General features: G+C 50.2%; 1 protein-coding gene across 1 annotated transcript in view; it reads right to left on the reverse strand.

Moving 5' to 3' along the window:
- Window positions 1-5,131, reverse strand: part of LOC144165164 (TWiK family of potassium channels protein 7-like) — a 45,776-nt gene extending 40,645 nt beyond the window's left edge. Inside the window, exon 1 of the mRNA XM_077695268.1 lies at window positions 4,485-5,131. Within this exon, the coding sequence (XP_077551394.1) occupies window positions 4,485-4,941 (457 nt within the window). The 5' untranslated portion in view covers window positions 4,942-5,131. The remainder of the gene's footprint in view (window positions 1-4,484) is intronic.
- Window positions 5,132-19,042: the final 13,911 nt, after the last annotated feature.

A 19,042-nucleotide genomic window follows, 5' to 3' on the forward strand; every position in this document is an offset into this window, starting at 1 on the left:
GCAGACTTCGCTCTTCGTCGCACCATGCTCGCCTCCGCGCTTCACCGTTCCCTTCGACGTTTCTCGTCTCCCGGACGCAGCATTACGCCAGCCAACAGTGTTCGTGGTGTGTTGTGTGCGACGGAATCGACCACAGTGGAACTACTCTTCTCTACTCTTTCGTCACCTTTCTAATCTTTACTTTTCTCTCTCCTATCCTATTTCCCCAACTATTCCCGCTTCCGGACTGTGTTAAATGCAGGTGAGCTCCCATGAGAGGTTAATAATATCCCCAGTCCATTTATTTTCCTTCTTCCTTTAAAAAGAAATCACTTCCCCCTGATTGCTTTTTCCCCTGATTTTTTTCCTGCTGGCTTCCCTTGTATTCGCGCATGCGCTGTTTCTGTATACATCATTTTGTGTGTGCTAAAAGAGTTCAGTTGATATGCAGCACTAGTCCTGTGTAGTCTTTTCTTTGTTGACCCGTCTGTACAGCGCTATTTTAACGTTTCACACGCCTCCCCCCCCCCCACCATGTATGCGTCAGCTGGTTGTTTTCGCAATCTATTGAGGTGCTCTTTACAACTACTTGGTTTTCTGGCGAATGGATACAACTACTTGCTTTTCTGGAACTGGACAACGCTTCCAAGCAATGCCTGTAAATGGAAATTGTATTTGTGGCTGCACTTTGTGCTAAACAAACACGCTTTCTGTGCCTGTTCCTGTGCCTGTCTTCAAGGCCCCTGCAGCACGTGTGTCAACTTTTGCCTCCAGTTGAAATGCTTTTAGGTAGTGGCTCTTGCATTAGCTTAGAATCAATAACCGTGAAATACCCAAGCCTAATATTACTAAGTTATGTGCATCAAGAAACTCACTCAAGAGATTTTCCGTTTTTCTAGGTACGCTTAGAAGATTTGTCATTGATTGTATGCTTGGGGACGTCACACAAGGTACATGATTAATGTTGTCAGGTTACATTAGGTCTCAATAATTCTATTTAATAGCAGCTTAAACAAAATCTCAACAAAAGCAAACCAGAGACTAGAAGATATCATGTAGAACGCGCATTTCCATTCTGGGTTTGTGGAACTATAGCTTTGAGTACTTCTAACTACAAAGAAAGTAGTGCAAGTGTTCATTAGTCGCTGCAGGGCTCGTTACCTTTTAAAATTTCATGCACCCTCTCCCAGAATAAAGAAAGAGGAAAATTGTGTGAGGAACTAACTATTTCCAGCAAAACTATGGCAGGTTTAAAGCCAATAAACAGACAGGGTTAAAAGCCAAAAAACCTTTTTGAAGAAAAAACAATTTCATGATAAAAAACCTAAGCACTGGAGAAGAGGAGAAGAACGAAATAAACAAATACAAGCAGAGGCAGCATAAAAGAGCAAAAAATTTACAAAGCAAATGCAATTCTACGAGGCAGTTAGTCACGAAAGCTTGCCACGAAGGAACGGACACTTCAGGAGAAATTTAAAAAAAATTAGAAATTATGTACCATATTTACATTATGTACACAGAAAATCAGACATATTTCAGTGGTTTTAGACAAGATGGAGCTGAAGTTGCCAAATCAATTCTTGCCTTGAAGAAGCAGATTGCAGTGATTAAGAGAGAAAAACAGTCACAGGTGCTGTAGGGGTGTTACCAGCATGCAGCATCCTTCGTTTGCCCATTTTGTTGTTTTGCCTGCTTGTTTTATGCCTATCTTTTTTTCGTCCATGGTGCTGTCTTTGTACTGGCCATTTCCACGCCATGTTTTTTTTTTTCTCCCGAAGTTTTTATCCTTTACTTTATGCCAGTCCTTTCCTTTCAAGTCAGCTGGACAGTTCTTCTTCTTTCCTTGGTTAACCTCCCTAGCTGTCTTCTAGTTTTTTCCTTTCTTTGAAGTTGCACATTAGGTCATCTTAGCCTTCCTCTTACCATCACAAACTTCCCTAGAGGTCTGGTGGTATTACTGGTGGTGAAATAAAATTTGTTGGATGAGAATTGCTTGTACATATGACCCTGTTGCTTTTTCTGTGTTTATTTTTGCTTATGATACACGGGCTGATGGCATTGCGATGGCCCATTATTTTTGATGAAAATAAGAATGCTGATGATCACAATCTGAATGAGCATTAGCCAGAACTTTCATAATCAGCTACAGCATTACTGGAACCCAGCTTCGGTAATGCAACTTCGTCATCATCCTTGTTGCTGTGAGCACGCTGGAATGTAAGCGTGGAAATTCTACAAGGTCTGGCGTGGCACCTTTGTGGCCACCGGTTTGATGTTGGCATAAATGAGAAGGCTGTGCTACACATATTGAATTCCTTCGTTCTATCGCGTATCGCATTCGCATATCGCATTCCTTCCTTTTATCTAGTGTATACAGCTGAAGAACGTCTCCAGATGGCCCTGGCTGAGCCGATACGTGCAGATGTAACTGTCGCAAATAATACAATAGAGAGTTCAATTTATTGTCCGCTTTCTTAATGACTGTCATATGCAATACACATTAAGTGTCTGAATACTCTACATTAGCGATTGATAGTCTCATGCTAGGCAGTCTGATTCACCTGCAATAGTTATGTTTGGCAGCTGTTTCAAAATTAACCACTATGATTGAACTAATGAGGGGCAATAACAATTTATAGGTGCACTCAAATTAATTTACTTTTCAAGGGAGACGTATATCCTTCGTCGACTTCGCCTTGCACAAAATACATGACGGTCCCATCACGACCGAAGAAAGCGCATATGTGTGTTACCTCAACATGCTTCCTAGGCGGTTTCTGTTGACAGATTTCTGGCCGAACCCGCAGGCATTTCACGCAAAACGGCCTGCAGGCGGGGTGGTCCTGATAATCGGGCGTGAACAGAAGTGGCCGTTTCCGTTCATTGGCGAAGGCACCCAGGGAAGGACAGAATAATTTTTCTTAACGCCCCACCACACGGGTGCCCATCTCAGATGAACGAAGTTTACTCTTCCCCCACTTCCTCCGTGCAGGTATATACATGGGCCATATGAGAGCAGAGGTGCAAGTATACGCAATTAAACAACGTCGCTGATCAACCGAATTTAAGAAATGTGTCATGCAAAGCATCAAATATATTCTCGAAAATTTGAGATTGCGTGTTTCAGCGATCGAAGGAGCATGCACCCATCGCACACACCCATACAGGAGATTTCTGCACCTACATTCAGGATTACCTTTCGGCTTCGCCTTGTCCTCCTCTAGAAAACCACCTCTTATTGTGCAAATAAAGTTACCATTATTATTATTAGTTGGCGGTTGTTTTATATCTCACTCAAGTAAAACACCGTTCAGTGAAAGTATAACAGCACCCGTAAACAAGAGCCTAGTTATACGCTAGGCATGGTAAAATGGTTCGTACATTTGTTTGTTTTTAATTTACGAATCATATACGATTAAAAGGAGCCGATATGCCCAGACATGTATCGCGTAACATGATATGACCGGCTGACGGCGAGTTCAAATCGGCAGCAGCCACTACGGACATGTAGAGAAGGTGTCCTCGAAGATAGGCGGCGGCGGCTTTATTCCGTATTGTCGGCAGTCTTCGCAAGCTTATCTTCGCAAGCAACGAAGTGACACAGCAGACACGAAGGCGTGTTAGAGTGAACCTTTGTAAATTATCCCCACACGACTGACGCTCTCACATTATACCGAAACTGAATTTGGCGCCTCAGCCCGACGACTTCTTTTTGCTTATAATTTCATTTATTTTTTCTTGTCAAGCATGAATACTTCAAGAAAACTAATAAAAGCGTACAAACTCGTAAAGAAACTCAGTTATTGCCATAAAAGTTGCCTAATTTTAGCTTAGGGCCCTAAATTTGTGCCTCATTTTCAAAAAAACATTGTTAGCCATATCTTCAACTACTGATCTGGCAACTACAGCGTGGCATCATGGCAGCATCCATGTTTAGACACATTTTTGAGCCAGCTTTACTAGAGTGTACTAGCTTTACCCGCCTCTTCCACTGCTCGCACGTCATCTATTGCAAGCTTTTGTTAATGCTCGGTTTAGAAGGCCGCCGCAAGATCAAGGCTCGCCGTGAGCCCTTCCTGTATTTCTGGGTGAACACAGTGCTTTCAAAGTGCATTTTTTTATTTACCATCACAAGAATCAAGCCCTTATCAGTTTTCAGTTAAACAAACACTGCAAGTAAAAGTTAAGTATTGCCTCAAATCTGGCTGAAGTTTTTTTGTTTGTTTGTTTTTGCTCAACCTCGTTGGCAAGCGAGTACATCAGATTTAGGGGAAATCCCCAAGGTTTTTCGAAACAAATTTGATGAAATGCATCCCTGCGGCTACAAGTTTCCCTTCCTTTCCTACAGCGTTGCAACGGCGACATTTCGGGTGGATGATTTACAAGTATGAGGAATGCTTTAGATTCGGTGCAATGAAGAGGCTTGCCGCTTTTCAAACATTTCTGTATATTGGTCGGGCGGCTGAATGAATCGAAGGGCAGAGAGAGCAAATTTGGGCGCTCACCGATGGTGGTGATGACGGTGAGCGAGTAGAGGAAGGCGCCGGAGAAGGACCACTGCTGCTCGCGGCCGGACTCCTTGCCGTCGTATCCGTCCTTGACGGCCGCCACGAGGCGCAGCTGGAAGTACCTGATGTGCTCGTTGACGGCCGCTGTCCAGTTGTCCTTGTAGAGCACGTTCAGCGCGGCCGTCACTTCCCACAGGCGGCCGACGGTTTGCTCGCGCAGGGCTCGAACCTGGCTGGCCTTGCGCACCTCGTACGGGGCCTCGAGCGCGCGGAAGGCGAACGCACCCAGCACGCTGTAGCCCACCACGAGCGCGCACAGCCCCACGTGCGAGAATAGAAACGCGGCGAACTTGCGGCAGCACGCGCGGCACCGGTGCCCGCCCGAGGAGGGGGAAGGGAAGGCGGCCCCGCGCTGCTGCTGCCGGCCTCGGCGCGACCGCTCCGGGGGGCGCATTGTGGCGGCTCGGCTAGCCGCGCACCACCGCGAACGGCCACCGTCGGCGTCGGCTGCCCGCCGCTGCCATCGTCCGCATCCTCATCACACGCGCGAAGTCGGCCAGCACGGCAGCCGCCTCGACGCCATCGGACACGAAAAGACGCCCCCCCCGGACTCGAAACAGGCACACGCCGCAGCTCATGCTAGCGGAAGTTCATCTTGCGCTGCCATCTGCCGGCAGCACAAAGAGTCATGCCCGCCCGCGAGTAACAAGAACTCCCTTTTTCTGCACCCTTCTCCTTCTGTTCGCCCACAGGCAGGCTTTGATGACTAGGAGGATCTGCGTAGCTTTTCCTCCGTGCGCCGCGATTCCCGGGGAGAGAGGACGGCGGAGTGGATCGATGGCCGACGCGCCAAAACTTACCCCATGTCATCCCAGCAGTTAACAACAAACGAATACGGTTGAAGTGTGCGTGCTATAATGGAGCTACTGACACATTATATACAGGAGCACAAGTGGTACGTTGCACTTTTGCCGTATGCTCTAACGTTGGCTGCTTTCCGGAGCATTCCTGTCATGCAATAGCACTCGCTTTTTTATTCCTCTCCGTGCCAACGACAATTTCAAGTTCCACGATCACTCCAAAATGATTAAAGGGACACTAAAGGGTGGGAACAAATTGGCTTGTATACACCATTATCGAAACTAGTAGTTGCTAATAACGCTGAAAATCGCAGAAACATAACAACAGCCCAGTACGCTTTAGGGCCCAGTACGCTTTAGGGTACTACATATGCGTTTAGTGACGTCACCAAAGTTGTGCGCGGCGACAGGTCGTTGGGGAAGCACGTTTTCCTTCAAAGAAACAATTCTGAAGTGGTTGAGCACGTGAAGTAATCGTAAATAAAAAATTTGCGTGAGCTGATATTATTATACAGGCGCCTTCCCTCGCGCTCCAGCCAGCTTTGAGTTTGCGAAGTCTACGGCGGTGAACGCCCGAGATTGTGGAAGCAACATGGAAGCGGCACAAGGAAGAAGATGTACTGCAGCTGGTTAAAGGAGCCATGAAGACAAAACACAAGTTTGGCTCATTCAAAAGACTGCCTCGTTAGAATCATACTGACACCACTTTTAACGTAAACTGCGCTCAGATAAGCTATACAATTAGGATGAACGGGAATGGCCATGCGACCCACTAGCTCATTTCCCGCAACAGAACCTATGATATCATATGTGACAGCTCTGCGATTGCCTGAGGCCAGCAAAAGCAAATGCGACTTAGGCAGAGCTTCTAAGCTTGCCGAACGAGCTATTTGCCTGCATTTTACTAGCGAAAAATAGACGCGGACGAAGGAGAAGTACACAGGACACTCGCTAGACTACAACTGAAATTTTACATAGCGTCCGTGAAACAAAGAAAGATAACATATCACCACGACCTGCCTCTACACATCCCCACACACGCCAACCTATGTGTCACACATGCGCCCTCGTAGGTAGCATATCTCCTTATCTGTAAGAGTGATTGAAGGGGTGCTGACACAATTAACTCCCTCCCTGTAGATCGGAAATGCCTCGTTAATCTCGCGACTAGTTTGGTCACGTCCAGATCCTACAACACGTGTTTTATCGAACGCCGGCGTTCAATCAGGGCACCGCCTGCAATGATCGGCCAGATGGCCTCCCGCCGCAAGCGACGAAACTGCTGCACGGTGCTCTCTCAGCCTGTCGTTTAAACACCGCCCCGTCTGTCCCACGTAGCATTTGCCACAGGACAGCGGAATGCGGTAGATGACACTTTCTTTGCATGTTACAAACCTGGTGCCATGTTTTTTGGTGCAAGCTTGGCTTGGCTTCCCGTTTACGGCGGGGCACATCCTCATCAGCTTGCCAGGCGCGGTGGCCAGCACTTCCACGCCGCATTTTTTCCCCACTTTTTTGAGGGCCCTTACCGGCTTTAACCTCCTTGATGAGGCTTTCTGCGACCGAAGCCACCAACTCCAAAGGGAAGCCCGCTTGCGTCAGACGAGCCACTTGAGCTTGCACACTACCAGATACCTTGTGAGCGCACGACTTCTGGAGGGCACCGCGCAGGCAGTTCGCCGCTATGCCGCGCTTAACCACCTTGGAGTGGGCCGAAGCGTAATTCAAAATCTGCTTTTTTGAGCACGGTTGGTACATTCAACCAACTAGTCGCGAGATTAACGAGGCATTTCAGATCTACAGGGAAGGAGTTAATTGTGTCAGCACCCCTTCAATCACTCTTACAGATAAGGAGATATGCTACCTGCGAGGGCGCATGTGTGACACATAGGTTGGCGTGTGTGGGGGGCAGGTCGTGGTGATATGTTATCTTTCTTTGTTTCGCGGACGCTATGTAAAATTTCAGTTGTAGTCTAGCGAGTGTCCTGTGTACTTCTTCGTCCGCGTCTATTTTTCGCTAGTAAAATGCAGTCAGATAACCAACTAGCCCAACTTTATGCCTTAACTGAGCTATGTGCGCCTAAATGTAATGCATATCCATTTTATAGCAGTAGGAATGGTGCGGTAAACAGGAAAAGTTACGAAAATACACGTAAACATAGAAGTGCCGATGCGCACTGCTGCTGGTACTGGGGGCACTATGCTTGTTCTAGCTGCACAGCAGTCCGATGCTTTGGAGTTGTCTTTTACGACGCTGGCCGGTTGGCATAAGCTATGTTGCCTTACGTGACCCTGTTTATCGAGGATGTCCCATGTTTCACGAAGCGATCACCCTCTACCGTAACAAAAACAGGCCTGGTGTAAATACGGTCAAAAACAAAGCAACGGCTTTGTGCTGAGTACGCAAGCGCCATCTGGGAGGCTTGACGGCAAGCAAGGCTGAAGAGCCGAATGGCGCAGTGGAAGTTCTTTTATATAGGCGGTATTCGTTGAGAAGTTAAGCGGTTAATTTCTTCGCTTGGCAACGCTGGGAACGGCCACCTGCATGGCCGATGTGCCACGGACGCGGCGCTGCTTGGGTCACTGCAGCCGCACGCCGAAGAAAAAAAAAAATCACCGGCGTGCGTTATCTGCTCTGTTCCCATCCGATTCTAAATGGTAACGTCAACAGAGATATAATCGCACTCACATTGAACTCGAGGTGATACTTTGCGTTCGTCCAGGCAGAGTTTGTAACGTGGAACACAGCCATGTGTTTCACAGTCGTGCTGAGCATGGACAAGTACCGCCATCCTGCGGAGCCCGACGTAACGAGTGACGGCGCACTCGCACGGTTGCATGGAGAAGAGGGGTGCCTGATCTACGGGCCGTGTGCAGAACGGCGCCTAGGAACAGACGTTTGGCCACAGATATAGCGGCGCACACTTGGTTGCCTGCATGCAATCCACGCCATTGAATACCGGCTATACGGGCCGTTAGGATTCATTGTTGACATCACCAAAACACACTATTTGGCGGGAGAATCGATATTTTAACCTAAATTGATTAATTGCTCAGTGAATACGGCATCATTTGCTGCATGCAGTTGCTGCCACAGAGGCTGCCTTTAGAGGCAAAGCGGAAGGCGCAGGCGGTTTTCCGAATTTATGGAGCAGTGATTTTCTTTCACATTTTATACGACTTTTCCTGGATAATATTTGAAAATAGCCTTTTTTGAGCCAGTCCGATTTTTGTTTAATTGCTGTGACAACTTCTATTTCTCCCCCAGCCTTGCTTCACCAGGCTCCACCTGCGGTGCTTCGAGCTTCATTTGTTTAAGATGTGTTCCTAGACACACGAAAATCGATCTTAATGAAGCGACTATTTGTCTTGCATGTGTTGCCTTTAAATAGCCTTATCATTACTGGCCACCCTCCTCCAGGCCCGCGTGACGTCTGCACGATTTAGTCGGCACAGCGGGCTGCAAAACTTTCCGAACGCCTCTGGCTACAACCTTAGTGTCGTTTTCTGATGAGGCCTGAGATTCTCTCACACCTTTGGTGCCCTTGCAAGCATCCATTGGCTTGGTATCGACTGTAAGATGTGGTACTCTCACGCTGCAGCGTATCAGCCTTCAAATTTCCCCTACCGCACTTTAGTTTGGTGCATTACACCCTGTGCTACCGCAAGTAGCTCTGGGACACTCCTTTCTCGGCTGCTAACGGTGTTTTCGTGCTCACGAGCGACGCACCATGATGCTATTTACTGTTAGGATTTTTATCGATGCTTAATTCACTGAAAAGCTCGGTGTTCGTGTATTCGAGATCTGCACCCGAGTCGGCGTCTGGGGATCTCTAAACTAAGCTCGTGTAGCTATTATGGTTTAGTTTGCCTAAATAACACGCAGCTTCTTATCTTGGTGCTTACTTTTCTCATATATTACCAGTTCTTTATAAATAACTATACATCAATTATCCTGTGGCTTCATTTCGCATAGCATGTTGCATATTATGCATGCTTGCATTGACATTTCGAAACCTACGCATTCAGTATCTGTGAGAGGTTTTTTTTGCATTGGTATCTAAATGAGAGATACAAAATTTGTCGAGACCAATCGCTCTTGTCGCGCGACGAAAGTGATGCCGAGCGAAAAGAGCGACGGAAATCGCTTTTGGTAGCTCCAGTCGCAAGGGTGAACCGGCCTTTATATGGTAACAATGGAAGTGATTAATATTATTAATAATAACCATAACACTAGTTTTATTATTAATAATTGTTTTGTATATGTGAGGGGGTGACAAATTCTCAGGGCCCCGGGTGAAAGGTTACCCAGCAACGTCACTGGTTAAGAAACCACCGGTAGTAGAAAAAAAATGGAACATACATTTTGTAGGGAAACTTTTCAAAAACACGCCCTAAAAAAGTGTCGATTTGCGCGAAGTAGTTTGTCAGATAAAAAAAATGTTAGCATGCGTTGTGCTCGTGCCATGCGGTGAAGCCCCACCTCCATTTCATATTGTGCAATTTCGGGTGGTTTCCTGGGGGAAATTTAACAGTTTGACATTATCAGAGGCACCGATTTGCCCCCACGTGACATAAAAACATCTTGCCAATGACTAACATTGCCTTTACGGCCATCAAAGTATTTGAGACAAGCATGTTATGCGGAAACACATGCTTGAAGTTGAAAACGGAACTCCGTGGGTGGTGCTTGTTCACGTTCACTGTCAGTTATCTCTCGAAACATAAAATTGCGCTTTATTATCTGATATGATTTAGCCCCGCATTCGTGAACATGGGAGGGCCTGGGTACCCTCCAGCCGAGAGACGACCTGCAGCGTGCTGCTGGTGACGGTCACTGACCGCGAGCTGCTGTGCTCGGCGGTGTTTATTATACGGCCACCCAAAATGTTACCCACCGAGCCTGGTGGGGCCACTTAACTTAGCGGCCAACGAATATCAGGGTTGGGGGGCGCCACACACTTGTCACACCGCTCACCCCCAAGTTTCTTTGTCCCACACAAACACGAAACACCTGTCACCCCGGCGAGTAACGGTTCGGTGGTCTCCGCTGTCTTTCACTCCACCTGAGCACAGGTGTCGATGAAGGTGTGGCAGCATCGGGTGCCGCCTGCGTCACTCTTGCACCGTCCGTCAGCTTTGCAGGTGTCACCGGACTTGCACGTGCCGCCACAGTGGCGCGAGTAGCACCAGCCCCGGGTGCTGTGCTGGCAGCGGTCGGTGTAGCTGGATCCCCTGCGTGGTGGCTTCCTGAAGGGGCGGCTGAGGTCGCCAGGCGAGGCCTCACATGGTTAGCGTGCCGGTGCCACGTGGTCCCGTCCGACATGCGGGCGAACAGCGTTGACCACAGCGATGTGGCAGGAGAGACCACATGCACGGAAGACCAGCGTGGACCAGGCCGGAAGTTCCTGGCAAAGACCGGTGCCCCAGACTCCGGCAAGGGCCCAGGACAGCAACCTTGGTCAGCCGCCAGCTTCTGCTTGAGCTGCTTCAGGAGCGCTGTGGACCGGAGATTGGGGTGCAACACGTCCAATGGTGTCTTCACCATCCGGCCCAACAGGAGCTCGCAGAGAGCACGGCGCGTGACGTTGTGAGGTGCGGTCTGGTACTGAAACAGGACTCGGGCAACCTGCGTCTGGAAATCCCCAGCCTTGCTCTTCTTGAGCTTGTCCTTGACAGTTTGCACCACCCGCTCGGCAGCACCATTCGACGCAGGGTGGTACGGCGGAAACATCATCTGACGGATTCCGTTCATCGTCAGCCAGGCCAGGTACTACTCACTGGCGAAAGTGGGACCATTGTCGGACACGATGACGTCCGGCAACCCCTGGGCTGCGAAGACTTGCCGCAGCGCCGCAATGGTTGCTTCTGCCGAGGGAGTGGTGGCCGGCAGCACCTCCACCCACTTGGAGAAGGCATCCACCATCACCAGGAAGTAGTGGCCCTTGAAAGGCCCCTCAAAATCCACGTGCAGGCGGGACCAAAGTCTCTGCGGAAATGGCCAGGGGGCGATCTCCACATGGCGCGAGGCTCGCTGGTTCTCCTGGCAGACTTGGCAGCTCTGCACCATGCCAGCAATGTCCTGGTCCAGGCCAGGCCACCAAACGTGGGACCAAGCCACCATATTGGTCTTCTCCACGCCTGGATGACCCGCGTGCAGCAATTGCAGGACCCTGGACCGCAGGCTCTGCGGAATCACCACCCCGGAACCCCACAGCAGGCAGACCTGCTGTAGGCTCAGCTCGGCGGCCTTGTGGCTGTAGGTCCGCTTAACCAACTCCTCCCCTCGGGACACCGCCTTGACCACTTGTGACAGGACTGGGTCCCGGCTGGTCGCCTGCGACACTGCCGACCTGGACAGCACCTCCGGGTAAGCGTGCTCCAGCATGAACACTTCGGCATGAACACTTCGGCTCAGGGCATCAGCAGGTGCCAGGTCCTTTCCCGGACGGTAGACCAGCTCGTAGTTGTAGGCCGCGAGGCTCAGCGCCCAGCGCACCACTCGAGACGATGCCTGCACTGGAACCGCGTTGTCAGGCCCCAGCAGTCCCAGCAGTGGCCTGTGGTCCGTGACCACCCCGAACTTTCGGCCCCACAAGTACTGGTGGAAGCGCTCGACCACGAACATGAGGGCCAGGCCTTCCTTTTCCTGTGCTGGCTGTACCGCTGCTCTGCTGCATGAAGCCGACGGGACGCAAACGGTACAGGGTGTTCCTGGCCATTCTTCTCCCGGGGGGCAGGACAGCTCCCACGCCGTTTATGGTTCGCACTTCCACAACAGAAATGTCACGATTTAGGCTCGCATTCGTGAACGTGGGACGGTCGGGGTAACCTCCAGCCGAGTGACGACCCGCAGCGTGCTGGTGGTGACGGTGACTGACCGAGAGCAGCCGTGCTCGTCGGTGTTTATTGGTCAGCGGTGCACAATGTTTCCCACCGAGCCTGGTGGGGCCACTGAACTTAGCGGTGAAAGAATATTAAGGTCGGGGGGCGCCCCACACTTGTCACACCCCTCACCCCCCAAGTTTGCTTCTCCAACATAAACGAAAACTCCACTTGCCACCCTGGCGAGTAGCGATCCGGCAGTCTCCACAGGCTTTCACTCCCCCTGAGCACAGGTGTCGAAGCAGGTGTGGAAGCATTGGGTGCCGCCTGCGTCATTCTCACACCGTCCGTCAGCCTTGCAGGTGTCACCGGACTTGCACGTGGCGCCACAGTGGCGCGAGTAGCACCAGGACTGCTCCCACGCCGTACGGCGACGAATTGACGGTCAGGACGACAGGCTTGGCCGGATCGAAGAGCACCAGCACCGGAGCCTTGGTGATGAGCTCCTTGCTGCGCTGGAAGGCCAAGTCCTGTTCTTTCTTCCACGCCCACTGCTGTCCATCTCGAAGCAAAAGGTGGAACGGCTCTAGATGCGACAACAGGTTCGGCAGGAAGCTCCTGTAGAAGTTTACGAGGCCGAGGTAGCTCTGCAGCTCCTTCTTGTTCTGGGGCTTGGGCGCCTTGAGCACAGCCTCAACTTTGCAGGGTGGCGGGGCCAGGCCAGCCTTGGAAATGACGTGGCCCAGGTACTCAATGCTGGGGGCCACGAAAATGCACTTCTCCCGCTTGAGCTTCAGCCTGGCCTCCTCCAATCGTGCCAGGACGTTGTGTAGGTTCTGCAGGTGGTCCTGGTCGTCTGTACCGGTCACCAGTACACCGCCACGTGCCTCATACCCCTGAACAGGTGGTCCATCTCCCTCTGGAAAATGGCAGGAGCTGAGGCCACGCCGAACGGTAGGCGCGTGTACTGGAAGAGTCGCAGCATTGTCGAAGCGGAAGCGGTTGTTGAAGCGGTTCTTGAAGCGGTTGTTGAAGCGGAAGCGCTCCATTAATGTCGATGGGGCCGGGCTGAAGTGCGAGCGCAGCGTCGCGAGCAGCTCACCCAGCGACTTGTCATGCGGCGTGGCCGGCTTGAGGAGGTCGAGCACGAGAGTGAAGACGCGGGTCCCGCAGCTTGCCAGGAAAATGTCGCGCTGTTTTGCCTCGGAAGTGTCGTGCGTCCGGAAAAACACGCCGACTTGTTCCTCGTAGACCGGCCAGGCGGACCCTTCACCCACGAACGGCTCGAGCCTCCCGTACAGCGGCATGACGTAATGGCGGCTGGCTTGAGGTGGCGGTGTCTCGGCGTTCTCGGTGGCGGCGCTCTCGGTGGCTTCGGCCGCTCCGCGGGCTTCTTGTGTCGTCGCCAGTGTCACGATTTAGCCCCGCATTCGTGAATCTGGGACGGTAGGGGTACCCTCCAGGCGAGTGACGACTCGCAGCGTGCTGGTGGTGACGGTGAGTGACCGCGAGTTGCTGTGCTCGGCGGTGTTTATTCTCCGGCCACCCACAATGTTGCCCACCGAGCCTGGTGGGGCCACTGAACTTAGCGGCCAACGAATATCAGGGTTGGGGTCGCCACACACTTGTCACATTATCATCTTCTGACTCGCTATGACTTTCAGATGGATATCACTGCTGTCAGGTTTAAAGCGGACAACGCAGTTGGACATTTGAAAAGCTGGGAGCCTTCGGAATTCGAAATTTTAAATGCAGCATAACCACAAGCAGCATGCAAGTTTCCTGAAGCGCGGTAGCCGCACCCCCTTGCAAACCAACACACACGCATTAGTTTCCAAAACTCGTAAGCATAAATGACTGTTGCGAAACTTCAAAATTTTAAACTAGTTCTAAACGCGCAATGTCTGAACTAAGCACTATGGCCCACGTGCACGGTGAACGTGAAAGGGCAACAAACATGTAGAAATCAGCTGTTTAAACATGATCAATCTTAATACGTGTGGTAACAAAGGCGTTAATGTGCCGTATGCCGTATGCAGTACCCAGGTCCAAGAAATGCAGAAAAGCCGAAATTAAATATCTTCACTTGGTCCTAAGTATATCCATGACCACATCGATTGACTCAACTCAACTCACAATTAACAAAGCCTGGGCAGAGCTGGTCGTAGCAGTAAGTCAGTCTAACACAAGTACTACTCAAGCGACGAAATGACAGTACTGCTTCTTGCACGAAGTCGTTTGAAATAAATGGACAGAAGCCTACTTGGACGACGAATCGCTGGTCAGACTAAAAAGGATGCTTGCAATACAGCCACGTATTAGGCCGGCATGTCATCATACACTGGAACCCCGATAATACTACTTTCAAGGGACCGCGAGAAAGCGTCGTATGACTAGTATGTCGTACTAACGGGGTGCGGGTAAATGCCGGCCTTGTAGACGATTCCATGCGTCAGGTTGCGTAAGAACCTATTTAAACTACTATATTTTGCGCGTTCAGTGATTTGCGCACCTTTAGCTGAAATCACAAGTTAAAAAGAAACACCTATGTAGCACCCTTTCCCTTCCATGCGTCCGAGCTAGCCTGCGAGCCAAGCGCCGTGACCGCACGACACCTGTTCTGTCCGGCACTATTTGTAACCCTCCAGCCCCGCGCCTTGTGCGCGCGATATAGGGCCGACGTGGTCGAGCAAATTTAGAGGAGAAAAGGCGAGTGTGAAACTGCCAAGGTGCAAGGCAATAGTGCAAGGCAGAGATAAAAAAGAGTACATTCCCGCGCGTACATGGTGGAGACACTCTTTGAACGGTCGCGTGACGTCGCTATTGGGTCGCTCAGTTGCTCACCATGGCTGTTTTCGTTTCCCACAAGATCCAGCAAGGCGAAAGAGGTCGTTCAAACTTCGCTAGTAAACCCTGTAGAGGCAAAAATTATAGCGCGGTCTTGCTACAGGACTTGCTGCGGTGGACAGCAATTGGACAGAGTTTGCCAGGACCGCGGTGATCTGTCATAAGAGGCGGGTCGTCGTAAGTCCGGGGGACGTGTCAGCGGGGTTCCACTGTACTTCCATAGGATGCAGTTTTCATGGAATTGCTCAGGTACTCAATATACAGGGTGTCCCAGCTATCATGCACCAAGATTTAAAAAAAACAGCGATGGAGTTACTCGAAGAAAACCTAGTGCATAATGTTTGCGGTACTGTGGAGAAGTGGACAGTATTTTTTTCGTTAATTAGAGTTAATTAAATAATTGTAATTAATTATCTAACTCGGTAATTACTGTCCTGATCGCCAAAGTGTCAATGAGGCACTTGTAGGTACCCACGAGGGGCATCTAACTGCGGTATTTTCAGCGAAGAACTATTTGCGTACTCATTTATTCTGGCTGATAAAGAAAACCCGCGAACTATGAAAAATACCACGTGACGACGCTCCCGCGCGTATCGAAAAGCAGCGCCCCCAAATAAGTTGATTGAAAACAACTACTTCGCCTGTCACCCGCCCGAAGAGACAGCGTATCACCTTGATAATGGCATGCATGGAAGGAGCAGCAACAGCAAGATTCGCGGGGCGCGTATGCAGATAAGGCACAAACGCGGCCGCGATTTCTTCTTTCTTTCTTTTGTTTATTTCGTTATGGCTAACTCAGAGGCAGCCTGTTTGAGGGCATTGCTTTACGAAGCGCGCTCACGCTTCGTAAAGCAATTGTGCTCTCTGCAGCTGTGTTCTAAAGCTGTGCAGGACGTGTGTTCCCTGAATGTCAGGCGTGCAAGAGTACCGCCGGCAGTGATGTGCCAAATGTCCTCTCCCCGCCAATGAACTTACGCCTGCGCGGTGCTCTCTTAATCTTTCATTAATGCAGCGTCCGGTCTGTCCGACGTAGTATCTTCCACAATCTAGATGGAATCCTATAGACCACACCTACTTTACATTCCAAGAAGCGTGTGGTGTGCTTAGATGTGCAGCCAGCCCTTCCAGCGTCCTTGTTAACGATTTTGCACATACATGCAAGCTTGCCTGGCGCTGAAAAAATAACCTGGGTGCCGCACCTTCCCGCTACTTTTTTGAGCCGGTGGGACAGGTTGTGTACATATGGCACGACGACAGGCCGTGCTTTCTTGCGTTGAGCTTGATTCAGGCTTGCCTGGCTCCCTGAATCAGGCTTCCAGTAATGAAAGCCAACAATTCCCCAGGAAAACCAGCAACAGGACTTTTTGGGAGCAGCGCGCATGCAGTGTTTGGCGATACCCCTTTTCACGATCTTGGAATGGGCCGCATCATAGCTCAGGACTGTTTTTTTTTGAACGGGGATGGTAACGCCAGCACACCTGACCCTCATGGAAAAATATACTTAAATCGAGGAACTGAAGGTATCCTTCATTAGGTAGCTCAAACATGAATTTGAGCCCTTTGCCACATGAATTAAAAACGCCTAGAACTTGGTTCACGAGTAGAACTTGGTTCATTTTAATTTACGCGATCGGCTTTATTTTAACACATTAAACTTGACGCACAGAGTACGCGCAATAAGGAGAAGCATGATTCTTAGCCGACGGACGAGCGGAATCAGTCCGTGCCGCGGATTGTTGGCTACCCACCACGAAACGCCTCGAAATTCCACAAACATTTAAACACCAATGAGCGCAGATTTGTCCGTCTTCGGCGTGAATCGTCAAGTTTGACCGGGGACGCCTTTTAGGTTCTTCCTCCACTGGCAGCGTTTTGAGACGTTGTTCCTTCTCTGGATGAAGAGGGACAGCTCCTATCCGTGGCGCTAACGGTTGAGAGGCGTCTCAGTGGCAGGCGCCGCCGGCCCAGGTAAGGTGGTGTAGGTAAGGAGGTGGCAACAGGTGAACGGTGCGCATCCGAAGTCATGGTGATTCCCATATTTCCGGCCACACGCTTATATTGCGAGAGCTTGCAGCAAACGACATTAAACTTGCACGCATGAAACGAGTCTCTTGAGATCCCCAGACGCGGCAGGCCTTGCAACTTGCAGGACGACCTGGTAGGCGTGTTCGGGAATATAGTGCCCACTTATCAACCCCTGCCGGTCTGTTGCAGCGGGCTCCCGGGGTGCAGCAACGGCATTTTCAATTGCTGGAATATTCACAACGCCATGCTCTCCGCTTGCCTGTCACACCTGTATAGACCGGGAGAGAGAGAAAAATCCTACAATGGGGAGCAAAGAAAACTTCGTGTTGGAGGGCCCTGCATGTTTGACACGCGCCATAAGCGAGTTTTGCTAAGCATTCAACCTCCACGTATATGACACTGGGCAGCTTGATCACATTGGGTACTACATACGACATTGCTGAAGAGACACCTGCCTTCGTTTCCGGCAGTTTCGGCTTGGTTTCAACTACTACAACGAAAAGCTTGCGCTTTGATATCTCTCTCAACAGAGCGACACCGTGATTTCCCACGATCCGAGGTCGTGGCCCTCTCCTCCAGTTCTGTCGAAGTTTTTTTGGTTTGGTTATTGGGTGTCTTTGCACATGGGCTTCACTCCTGTCGGTCCTATTACTGAAGCTTGCGGTCATCAGCTTAAAAGCTGGATAATCGCCTGTACTCTGGTAGGAAGGCCTCATTTAAATATTTGGTCATGCCCAGACATAAACTTCATAATTACACCTAATTATTTTGCCATGGCTCCCGTAACCATATCGTCCTGTCACTGTGGAAGTTATGATGCGTGAGGGATATTTACAGCATCTGACCGAAGCGCTCTGCGGCCTAGCAAACATTGTGCTCTTGAGCCCAAAGACGCGGATTCGGTCCTAGCCGCGGTGACCGCGTTTCTGATGGAGGCAAATAGCGGAAACGCCGGCGTGTCGGCGCACGTGCTTTGAAGGCGGTGGGAATTAATCCGGAGCCCTCGCAGCTCAGCTGTATCTGGGCGCATTGAATCAATCAGGAAACAGAGCTGCGCCGCACATAACACGAGCGAATACGATTGTGTCATTCACTTTGTTGGGCTGACTGAACAAAAAAGTTCAAGTGCTGCCGCAGGGCCCTAAAACGCACACTAATAATTTTCATGTATACGCAAGCAGAAAATTGAGGGCGGTCATAAATAATGCCTTGTATTGAACGGGTAGTGCTTAAGTAATGTCAGGACCGAAATGGAGGTCTATATGGAAGCCGTGGGGACGTTCGTACGGTCAGTGCAATACTGTTAACGCTGTTCCGTTACGTCGCCTTACTGTCTCTCACGTTGGCGCAATTCCACAATTGCTCAGTGCTCTAAATGCACTAAAAATCATTTATCTATGAGTTTTTAGTGCATGTAGATGTAAACACGGTGCGCTAAACAAGTCTGTGCACGGCCGGCGCCATTCGTGGGCTGACGAATGCGGCTGGTGTGATGGTGCTCGAAACAGATACTGAGATGACATGCAAGAAGATCTGCAACGAAGTCACGGAGACAGCAGCGTGCGGAAAATTCACGCCGCCCAGAGTTAGCGATTAGGACATGCTGGACGCTATAATAAGTAGCGGCGAAAACTGCCCCTTTATGCGGTTGTATAAGGGCGGTTGTTCTGCACGGGATATGTCGCCCAGCTGCCATTGCCCTTAACTTCAGGTACACGGGACACGGTTTGCGGGTTTTTACATTTCGCAAAGCGTTGCTAACGTCAGTTTTATTCCTCGGTCACGTGGCATGGCGTCACGACCAGAACTCGGTGCAGCATGACAGTTTTTACGTTGATGAATTATGGGAATAGAATTGAACTGCCTGTCTATTCAGGGAATGGGCAAGCTTTTACCAATCCGGATAGTTGAAAGAAATGCCATTGCCGCAAGTTCTAACTTCCCGGAATGCAATCTGAATAGAACGAGGATGCCCATTCCGCAGCACTGGTGTCGAGA

The sequence above is a fragment of the Haemaphysalis longicornis genome, unplaced genomic scaffold (assembly GCF_048455015.1).
Source record: "Haemaphysalis longicornis isolate Haplotype H1 unplaced genomic scaffold, Haemaphysalis longicornis Haplotype H1 scaffold_14, whole genome shotgun sequence".
In the NCBI taxonomy this organism is placed as follows: domain Eukaryota; kingdom Metazoa; phylum Arthropoda; class Arachnida; order Ixodida; family Ixodidae; genus Haemaphysalis; species Haemaphysalis longicornis.